Source organism: Nuphar pumila, chromosome 3, assembly GCF_984573655.1.
Source record: "Nuphar pumila chromosome 3, dmNupPumi1.hap1.1, whole genome shotgun sequence".
NCBI classification, from domain to species: domain Eukaryota; kingdom Viridiplantae; phylum Streptophyta; class Magnoliopsida; order Nymphaeales; family Nymphaeaceae; genus Nuphar; species Nuphar pumila.
In genome coordinates this window covers 24,969,131-24,980,236 of record NC_143251.1, presented here as the reverse complement: position 1 = coordinate 24,980,236, position 11,106 = coordinate 24,969,131, and the positions used below count along the sequence as shown (strand labels likewise).

Here is an 11,106-nt window from a genome sequence, read left to right as displayed (position 1 = left end):
TGTATTTTTACAATTTTTTTCTCATAAAAAACTTTATTAATATTATTTTATTTATTAAAAATATTCTAAAAATCATAGGTATTATATCCAACTTCAAATTCAAATAAGACTCAATTTAAAATTCTAAATTCAATTTCACAAGGATTCAAATTATTGTATAATTCAAATTCTGAATTAACATTCAATTTAATTATAGTTTAGATGAAAATTCAAATCAAATCCAAAGTCAATTAGAACATCTGAGATCCATTAAATACGAATTAAATCCACATCCGAATTTAAATTCTAGAAATTAAAATTAAAATCAAAATTCAATGAAACTCCAATTTCAAATGCACACTCGATTTAAATCCCGACTAACTTGAAACTCAAATTAAATTTCAATTAAGTCAAACTTAAATATAGATTTGATAAAACTCCAAATTAAATTCATATTTACTCCTTATAAAAATATTAAAAATGTGTGAGTTTTACAAGGAGTGTGGTTGCAAATGTTTCCATTATTACCAGGGCTTCAATACATAGTGGTGGAACAGGATGGACTATCAGGAGCACTCACATTCTGAAATGCACAAAATAATCTGAGAAAACCAAGCTTCATGGTTCATATTTTGATATGGTAGCCAACCTGACCTGAACCAACAAATCCAGGTATGTGAATGTCGTCCCCAATATTATTTGAGCTATGAATTTTTACTGATATCCGACCGACCTGGTGTTTCCAGATGTAAATCAGAGGAAAAAGAGAAGGTAATTAATATGGTAGGTGGGGAGGGCGTCGGAGGCAGCCGGGCGCCGCCAGGAGTAGAGTTGGCATGAGATTTACTGACTACCACCTCCCGATGGTGGTAGTCAAAATGTGGAACTGGCGTCGGCAAATGCCATGCCAGTTCCACAATTTCCATCTTTTCCCTCTACCTCAAACAGAGAAAAGATGGAATCCACTGCAGTGCCATGTTTGTCACTCAACAGTGAGATTCCAAACAGGGCCTAAAAGATTTCAAGATGAGGTCAATCAGCCATCCACCCCTCATTTCCACAGGCCGGTCCCTGGTGGTTTTCTGGCACCAGAATCAGTACAGGTAGAACCCATAAGCCCACTCAATCAAGACTGATGTGCTTCCTGCTTTTTAGAAGACAAAATCTCAACCTAAGTACGCAAATTTGCTCATTCAAAATCCTAAGCATGTGTTGTTGAGCGTAGATAAAGATGTGAGAAATGGAGTTCTTTGGCCATTACAACATCAAATACATGCAAAAGGAGCCAGGCAGCTACGTCTGTAGGCTGGCAAGCGCTGGAATCTTGCCTTGCAGTGAATTAAGCAATCAGGCTCTGTTTGGGAGCCCGAGATGGGAGCCAAGTTTGTATTTAATGAGGGTGTAATTAATACCACCTACCCCCACAGGTGTTTGAGAACATCGTTTTAGGAGATGAGACTGGTGTTGAGAGCAGAGATGGGCTATTTTCAACTACATCTTCGTAAGGATGTTGACAACTCCAGCCTCAAATCTCATTTTCATCTCAATTCCCATCACTCTCATCTCCTCTCCAACGCTGGCTCCCAAACACAGCCTTAGTTGACGTAATTGACCGATTACAGGCAGACCATTCATCTTGTAAATTAAGATGTTACTAGTTGAAGGTGCTCAGAATCTTGTCAACAGGACATACAAAAGTTTCATCTATGGATGCTGTTTATTAGTTTTCTCCCTTTCCCCGGAGTAGATAATGGTTCCTTTTTACATCAATTACTGAAATTCTATAAAACAAACTACAAAAAATTGGCAATTTTACAACAGAATTCATGAAAGATACAGAAGCAGATAGCAGATCAAGAGAGAAACTGCATCCAATAGAATCTATTAAACTGGAGTACACACATTGGAGTAAATGCAGCTACTTCTAAGTTTCATTGCCTCTCATTTTCTCAACTATCAATCTACCTTTTTCTTCAATGTGACGCCTCTTCTTTTCCAGTTTCTCTCCCATCTTCTTTCCAATGTCCATTATCTTAGCTCGACTGCCGTACTTATTTGGCTTATCACTCTCTGTCATGTTACTCATTGAATGTTCTCCTGATGGCACAATTGCCTGGCCAAAACTCTCAGAGACATCTAGTCGAGTGCTACCTGTACTGTAGCTATCTTGGCTCTCTTCACGTTTTAGGAGTGGAATCTTCAGCTCATCAACCATATCACTGTGTGTTGACTGTTCATCACCTGATGAAGCTACTCTGGTTATAGATGGTGAAACCTCCATTGAAGATTCACGACTAGAAGGCTGTGAACTAGCCGCAAGTTCCAACTTTTCAGCATCATTTGTAGGATGGTGTTTACCAGAGTCCTCGGCATCATTTGTAGGATGGTGTTTACCAGAGTCCTCAATGCTTCCCTTGCCAGACTCTTCCTTACCTTTAGATTTACCCAAGTGATTATCAAGAGAACCAGCATCTGATATTCCAGCATCATCTTTGGGATGCCTCCCAGAACCTTGTTTGCTTCCCTTTCCAGAATCTAACCTACTTTTAGCTCCATCTGCTTGTGTATTAGGAACATCAATCCCTCTTGAATCACCAGGTTCCTGGTGGACCCAAATAAATGGTGCAACATCTCGTGGAACCCAATCATCCTTTTCAGATAGCATCCATGGAATACATACACACTCACAGTTTGGAAGAACCATACTATCCTTGAGAGCTGCCTGTAGGCAATGTTCATATTGACACCTCAGTGCTACCATAATTGGCAGATATTCAAATATCATGATTATGTGAAATGAAATTGGCAAACGATGAGAGTTGTTAAACCATAACTAACCTTAATTCGATTGCTAATAAGCAGAGTTATTTGTCCATTACTAATTTTATGTTCTCCTACATGTGATTCTAAATCCCACTCTATTTGGGGCATTGTTGTGAAGCCAAACCAGGCCTGATCTGAAGGAGGAGGCTTTATATGTATTTGCACAGTTCCTCGAAGCAGTGTAATTTTGATTGCTAAAGATAAAGGCACCTGCCATATCAGCCCAGAAAACAACAATAAACTCCATGTAATATATTTACAGGCATACATAAACTATCCAGAATGGTAACTAATAGATTACAAAAGCTTTTCAGACATCATGTACACAATAACACAGCAGCACCTCGTTGGTGATTTAATTTGAAGTCAAGAGAATCAAAGAAAATGAACATAATTGTATTAATAGAGTTCAGTATCTAGTTCAGACTCATTCCTTATGGCTGAGAAGAGGTTTTCTGAATTTTCAGGTGTATTTTTCCTAGCAGAACCAGATATTTAAGAAACATATACATATAATTTATGATCCTTATCAAAGAACCATCTGCATAATTGTATTAAAAAAGTTCAGTATATAGTTCATCCTCATTACTTTTGGCTGAGCAGAGGTCTTCTGCATTTTCAGGTGTATTTTTCCTAGCAGAACCTGATATTTAAGAAACATATACATATAATTTATGATCCTTATCAAATAACCATTTGCATAAGGTACATGAAAATGTAAATGTTATAACAAATAGAGGAGTTTTTTGGTTGAAAAAGAAAAACTATGAAATGATTCCAGTGCTAACCTGTGAGACTTGGTCAGCAAGAGAACTTAATCTGGATTTCCACCTTGATACATAACCTGATTTCCAGTTAGTACTCTTGGAACTTTTATTCCTATCTGCAACAGAAGAATTACTCAAGAATTTTAGCATATAAAAGAAATCATGAAACACAATCATCCTATCTGTCTTTCAAAAAATAAGTTATGCAACAATTCTGGAATAGGATCAGAAACTCACCTGGCTGTCATCATGTTACAGGCACTTTTTGGAATATGGTGTTACAAGTGCTTCATAGTTTTTACCTCCTTAAAAATGATTTTTTTTAAAGTGGCATCTTCATAAATTTTACCTTAATCCTGATTAGCAGCCTTTCATTAAGCATTCTTTTAAATTTTCCTTTCTCCTATTCTAGCTTTTCCTCTATATTTAAGATAAGTTTGTCTCCTACTATTTACTGCTGTGAGATCTAGTCGTTACTTTTATAATCTGTTAAAATCTGATCTCTTTTATCTTACACTTATGTGGCAGTTGCAGTTCTCCATGTGTTTTGCACTATTTACTGTCTAGGAGGTCTAGGCTCCTCAGTACCAACCCCATTGTCACCAGTCAAGTGACAATTTTTTCAAGTTCTGTGAAACTGAGTTTCCTTGCCATATTCTCATCACCAATGCAATCAATGGGATGGACCTGAGCCATGCTTGGGTAGTTACAACCTTACTAGATTAGGGTCCAAGTCCAATCAGCTTTAACTTTAGGTGAGCTTGAGCAGGGTTCCTTCCGTAAGGGTCTGTTTGTGTGCCACGGTTGGGGTGCTACTGTGTCATTGATAAAGACAGCCACCACGAAAAAATAAGTAAAAGATGACAAAAGAAAAGGTCCAGGAAACCCTAGATATTTTTATTTGCACACTTTAAAAGGTGTTCCTATCAAAAGGATTGAAAGTGAGGTTGATTACCCTCTTTATCGTCCTCATTTCCTTTTTTAATGCTATCAGGTGCATCTTGGGACAATCCCAGTTGATCTCCCAGTTGTTCCAAACCCTCAAGAAGATCTGTGTTTACATCTGCGGAAAAATTTGATTCCAAACTTGCGCCAATGATGCCCTTCTGGAAGTCTGGTGCACCAACTTCCAGTCTAGTTTCAATATTCAATGTTGCACCGCCTGAATATTCAATGTCAACTTCCACAGCCCACACATCATTCATATCCATGGGAAGAGCCCTCATATTATGAATATAAGGTGGAAGATTTCCAATATCAAGATTGCTGCATGTAACTCCCCCAACATAAGAAGGAGTCCTCACATTGGACAGTGTTCTCTGCTCATATAAAAAGAAATTCCGTAAATTTGATGAGCAGCAATTGAAAGTCAAAAGAATTATGCATAACCTACAGAGTCGCCAAAGCATGAAGCAAAAGTAACCATTGGGTTCATATACAAAATGAAATGGACAAAATAATCTAAACACTGTAGAATGAACTTCAAAACATACATACCTGAATACGAGCTTGCATGAAATTAGCTAATTCTTGGCTTCGTTTAGCATCAAAAAATAATCTTGAGAAAAGCAAGTTCCAACAAAGAGTTCCTTCATCAATGCTGAGCTTCTCCTGAGAACCTTCAGCACCACAATAAGAGCCAGGATCTTGATCCATATCTGGAGATATGGAAACTTGGCCATGAGCTCCAGTATCAGATGTCAGGGGTAAACTCAAATCTCTTTGTGAGGAACAGGGAGCATTTTTCTCCACTGAATAAGCTTTAAAGGAGGCATTATAGGATGATATATCTTGGGAAGCACCTGATTTGATACTACTCTTTTTCTCTTCATTGGATAGCACTGAGACAATACCTGTCCTACTTTCGGAGCTAACTTTGGATGCCTTCTTTGCAAGCTTTTTCAGAAAAAGACGAACCCTTGAAGAGGAATCGATTCTCTGAGATTTATCAACTGGTTCAGGAAACCCTATAGAGGGCTTTGAGAAAAAAGGATATTCTGTATTTAAGGATGTCACATACTGTCGAAATTCACGGGTGGCCTTCATGTACCATGTTAGTTTTTCCTTGTCCACACGACACGCAACACGAAGGGCTCTGCACCATGACTCCTTTTCCCAAGAAGTTTCAACATATATGTAGCAAACCTTGCTTCCATTATAGATTATTGAATTCTCGTTTTCCAGCCTGATGGGATATTTTTTAGCCCTAGATTACAACCAAAGATGTAACACAAGAACAACAAAATTTAAGAGAATAAAGCTGAGGGAGAGAGCATTTTTACATACCACTTTCTTGTAGAAAGACTGCCAGCTGACACAGCAGCTACAGTGCAACCATCAAGCTGGATTGATGAGTGACTACCATCTGTATCTCTTAGAATAAGGGCCTGGCCTTGAATTCTTCCAAATCGTCTAGTAGGTGCAACCTCAAAAATAACCTTTTTGCTCTTTTGTTCTCTGGGAACTTTTGGGTTAGGTTCCGAAAGACAAACCTTTGGAACCTTGTCTGGTTCTAAAACCCAGATGAAACCCTGGAAAGATAACAAAAGATTTTGGAAACATGATTGGCTAACTTCTTAAGCTAGGTGACCAAAAAAATGTTGTTATCAAATAATATATTGAATGCAGCAGCTGAAACAATTTTACTCAGAATATGGCTTACTTCATCAAGCCACTAATAACTTGCCAACCATAATCAAGTCTAAAACTCAGGGATGGTAGACTGTATTCTCATAAAAAAAGTCAGGACAGTCAAAATATGCATAATTCTTGAGAAACATGGCAAATGCAAGAATCACTCATTCAATAATACAAGAAAAATAAATGTTACTTATGTATCCATAAATAGAAAATCCACAAAAGAAAAAGGCACCCTGCAGATGCAAATACATCCTTATGGTCTTATGTTGAGGATCGGTTCAATGCCAAATGTCAAGTAATGAATATCATTAGTATCTTCCACACATATCATTTCCATGGAACTTGTTACTCACATTGTCCAATTTTTTTTGAAAATTTTACTTTCAGTCATAAACTAATTATACACTGATCAAATTATTCTTTTGCTACTCTTTTTCACATTGTGCCTCATGTAAGGCATTAATATAAGTTTTGTGAATAAAGCAGCAGCACATATTATAGGGCCACATCAGCCATGAGGGGCACACTAGTGTGTCAGCATGCTGAAGTTCCCTGCAATCCAGATTATATACAAGGTACTACTTTGTTGCTTGTATGCTGTACATTGAACATACTCTTAGCCATATTTTTAGGGCCTTATAATCCTTAGCATACTCATATGCATAAAATGGAAAAATGTTCCTTATTTGCACTGACATTTTGCTACATTGACTTGTCCTAAATATTAAGAATGTTAAGCTATCTTGCTTCTCACTATTTTTCCCTCTGTTGGCTGATGCATTGTTTTCTTCATTTGTAGTTTGCGATATAATCAAAGGTAATTTTATAATTACTGCTTGGTGCCACTTATTTATTCTTGTAATTCTTATTATTTTGTATTTTGCTTTTGGAACATCACTTTGGCTTTATGCCAAGTAGAAGCTATTTTCTTATCAACACAACTTATAGAAAGATTTAGAGAGATGGACAGAAATTTGCATATGGTTTTCATAGATTTGGAGAAAGCTTGAGATAAAGTCCTAAGAAATTTAATTTGGTCAGTGTTCAGTAAGAAACATATTTCTTATAGATATATTAAAATAATTCAAGATATGTATGCAGGGGCAATTATAACTATTAAAACTACATGTGGCAAGACAAAGTTGTCTCAAGTTAAGGTTGGGTTACATCAAGGGTCTGCTTTAAGCCCATACATTTTTGCTTTAGTTCTACATGAAGTAACCTTTTCTATCCAGGTAGAAGTCCCTTGGTGTATGCACTTTCCATATGACATAGTACTAGTTAGTCAAGATAGAGACAATATATAGAAACAACTAGAACTTTGGAGGAGCATGCTGGAGAAAAACAATTTACAAATTAGTAGGATAAAAACTGAATATATGGAGTGCACATTTAGTACATAAGTTGGTGATAGCAATGCCATTAGAATACAAGAGATGCCTATTCAACAATGTCATAAGTTTCAGTATTTAGGGTCTACATTACAACAAAATAGGGGATTTGAAGAAGATATCACTACTAGGATCAATGTCAATAGGGTTAAGTGGAAACAGTCTAGTGGTATGTTATGCGATAAAAGAGTAACTTTATTACTGAAAGGATGTTTGTACAAGGTTGCTATAAGACCAGCACTATTATATGGAGCTGAGTGTTGGGCAACTAAAAAACGACAAGAAGACAGAGAGATGCGTATCTTAAAATGGATGTTCGGGGTTACAAGAGGATAAAATAAAAAATGAATATATTAGAATGCGCTTAAGAGTCAGACCAATAAAAGATAAAATGAGTGAATGTCGTTTAAGATGGTTTGGACATGTTGCACGAAGACCTCTTAGGGTGCCCGTGAGAAGGTTGACATGGTACATGTAGAATGAACTAGGAAAAGAAAAAGATCAATAAAGACTTATAAGGAGGCAGTTAGAGGTGACATAAAAGATTGTAAATTGATCAAAGTTTTAGCTCCAGATAGACATGAATGAAGAAACAAGACTCGTAAAACCGACCCCATGTAGTTGGGATAAGGCCTAATGATGATGATGATGATGATGATGATGATGATGATAATGATAATGATAATGATGCTTTTGGTACACCACTTATTATGCTACTGGTGAAATTTGTATTGTTTCAACAAATGTAACTACCAAGTGCATTCTTGATCAACAGCCGTACACAATCAGATCCACGGCACGGATCCACAACAAACAGAGACGGAGGATAGGAGTGGAGGAGGGTTGAATACCCCTTGGATGGCTAAGATGATGTGTATCTCTCCAGCCCAAAGAAAATCCCTAGTGTAGATCATTTGGTGCTTAATGTCATCTAAGAAAAGATAAAAAATTTCCTACTCCTATGCGAGAAAATGGGGGGATAATGGTCAACATCTTTGTAAGGTTTTCATCAAAAAATGAAGAAGGTTTTTCATGAAAGCTATGGAAAAGAAAATTTTCCTCCAATGAACTGTGCAAAAGATGTGGACTTAAGACCTCTTTGATTTTTTTACTCGCTACCAAAGAGTTAAGTTTATTATCAGGTTCAATAAAAAGGAAGATCTGATTTATGCTAGTAGCAATGGCCTATGGGTGGTCGTCAAAACTCAAAAGAGCTTTACTTATGTAGGAATGGAGTGGCGCTCTCTCTCCCGCATATTTCATTTCTTCTGGAGTATAGAACCCATCATTTTTGACATATGATGCAGAGAGTATGTAGTACCCCATCGACTACAATAGTAAACGCACAAAGCTTAAAGGACCACATAAAAAGATGCAGGCATTCTTCACCAACCAAAAACCACCATGTATTGCAGCTTTTAACCACCACTATCAGATTTACATTCTATAACTTCTTCCCCTAGGATCTAGGCAGAGAGAAAGAATAAAAGATTTTGAATCCATGAAGTTATGCACATCCAAGTCACCAATTCACCTGTAATAGCTGAAAATGTGAAGTATCCTTTCAGAGCTTGACCTTCCAGAAGGGCACCACTATCACTGATCTATATATGTTTCCTTTTCTAAGGAAGCCAACGAAAACTAGTGTCCGCTTAACAGATGGACCCATCAAATCCTTACCCTGAACATAATTTTGCAAGGTATCAACAAGCATTTAGCATCTTTTGCATGCTACTTTCTTCCTTCAGCCTCCCCATCATTTAATTATATGTTTTTCCATGGGTTCCCATGACAAGGAAACTATTCCAGTTTTTCCACCTGTGTAGGATTTCCATGAGAACGAGGTTATCCCAGTTTTTCTGCTCACGTCTAAGTGTTGCCCCGTTAACTTGTTATACATCCTGTCCAAGACACTCAAGTTCTCTAGTATATCATAACAGCAATTCATCTCGGTTGCAATTTAGATAGCTTTACAAGTCCATCAAGAATTGGTTCGTGAAGATCAATCATCAGTGGAAACAGTCGTGGAATTTAAGTGTATACAGTTACTTGTATGAGAAACAGGGCAACAATTCAAAAATGATTATCAAGAACAACAAGAAAAGAAAAGAAAGGAACCCTCTGAACAAAGAGAAGGGAACAGGGAAACGAATCAAGGAGGAAAGGCATCGGGAAAGCCTACCTTCTTACCCAGCAATGAAGCGACCGAATGATCCGCGGCTAATTCGGGAACCAGGTCCGCCTCTTCTTGCGCGACGGGCTCTGGTTTACGCCACCTGGAAAGACGATCCAAAGCGTAGAGAAGAAGCGCGGCCTCGACGATCATGACCGTCAGAGCTCCGGAGAAATAGGCAATCAGTAACGAAATCATGGTTGGGCGAGGGTCAGAAAGAGGAGAATGCACCGAAAATCTCAAATCAGAACATGACCCTAACAAACCATAGAAGCCCTACTCGAATACCATAAGGAATAAAGACGAAGAAGAAGTGGGGATTTTCATTTCCTACATGGGATTGTCGGCAAACATAAAAGACAATCACAGGAGGAGGGAATCATCACTTGGTCGATGACGAGATAGCACGGAAAGAAGAATAAAGGGGAGAGAGAGAATAAGGAATTAAGCGCGTCGGAACCGTGGGTAGGGGAATAACAGTGTCCCGAAGATTCCAAGGGATCTTTTGACTATTTGGGTGATGCCCAACAACCAAAGGAAACGAAATAAGAAGTGGGGATCGAGGAGGAGGAAGGAAGATCTTTAGGCGATGAAGACGAATGGGGAAGGAGAGGGAGTAGGGAATGTCTCTTCACTGTTACCTTTCTCATCTGATTACGAGCAAAGGGAAGAAATAGAAACCGAAACGCGCTTTTGTGCAACTCACGCGATTGATTGATTTGATCATCCAGAGAGAGAGAGAGAGAGATGAAGCGGTTAAGAAAGGAGGAAGAGAAGGGGCCGTTACCACTCTTCCACAGACAAACGTCGTCAACATAAAGTGAATGAAAAGAGCGAGGGAGAGTTGGGGGGCCAGTCCGCGTCGGTGGTATTTAATTTTCGTTCTATCAACTCGTGGCGTTTGACGGGTGAGAGAGATATATGCTTCCCGTTTGCTAAAGCTCGTTATTCTAGAGATTGATTACTTCCCTCCCCTCCCACCGTGCCGTTCTGAAACTGTCGTGCTCAACGCTTGGATGGGTCAGATCTTATAGACGACAACGATCGGGTTCACTTGTGTTTAAGCCAAGTGAAAATTGGAAAGAGGCAATGACCCCATCTCCAACCTCTTCTTATGGTACATCCTCATTGCTTTTTAAGAAAGCTAATGAAGGAGGGATCCTTGTATCAGGCGAATTGGTATCAGGTGCAAAGTGATTGCAGGCATTAAGTGTGCTGTTGCACCTCGTCACCCATCTGCTGTTGGGCCCCCATAGCTAACAGGTTGTATTTGAAAGATGGTGGTGATCAGCTGCAGCAGCACATTAAAAATGTGCAATCACATCTCACTTGA

At 38.3% G+C, this 11,106-nt stretch overlaps 1 protein-coding gene across 2 annotated transcripts; it reads right to left on the bottom strand.

Moving 5' to 3' along the window:
- Positions 1-1,737: 1,737 nt before the first annotated feature.
- On the bottom strand, positions 1,738-10,755 carry LOC149842327 (uncharacterized). Of its 2 annotated transcripts, none has more exons than XM_089999061.1 (7): positions 9,783-10,755; positions 5,856-6,100; positions 5,067-5,775; positions 4,525-4,888; positions 3,591-3,685; positions 2,818-3,012; positions 1,738-2,701 (listed from the first exon to the last, which is right to left on the bottom strand). In XM_089999061.1, exons 1-7 carry the CDS (start codon positions 9,969-9,971, stop codon positions 1,904-1,906), a joined length of 2,595 nt encoding a protein of 864 aa, XP_089855187.1. In that variant the 5' UTR covers positions 9,972-10,755; the 3' UTR covers positions 1,738-1,903. The 2 variants fall into 2 exon arrangements, with proteins under 2 accessions (XP_089855187.1, XP_089855188.1); XM_089999062.1 differs by having other exon boundaries at positions 5,067-5,754; positions 9,783-10,421.
- Positions 10,756-11,106: the final 351 nt, after the last annotated feature.

Coding starts and splice junctions, on each gene's coding strand:
- LOC149842327 (XM_089999061.1), bottom strand. CDS start 9,971: ATGATTTCGTTACTGATTGCCTATTTCTCCGGAGCTCTGACGGTCATG. Junction 6,101..9,782: donor CTTCATTGCTGGGTAAGAAG/GTAGGCTTTCCC, acceptor TTATCTTTCCAG/GGTTTCATCTGGGTTTTAGA. Junction 3,686..4,524: donor AAATGAGGACGATAAAGAGG/GTAATCAACCTC, acceptor CTTCTGTTGCAG/ATAGGAATAAAAGTTCCAAG.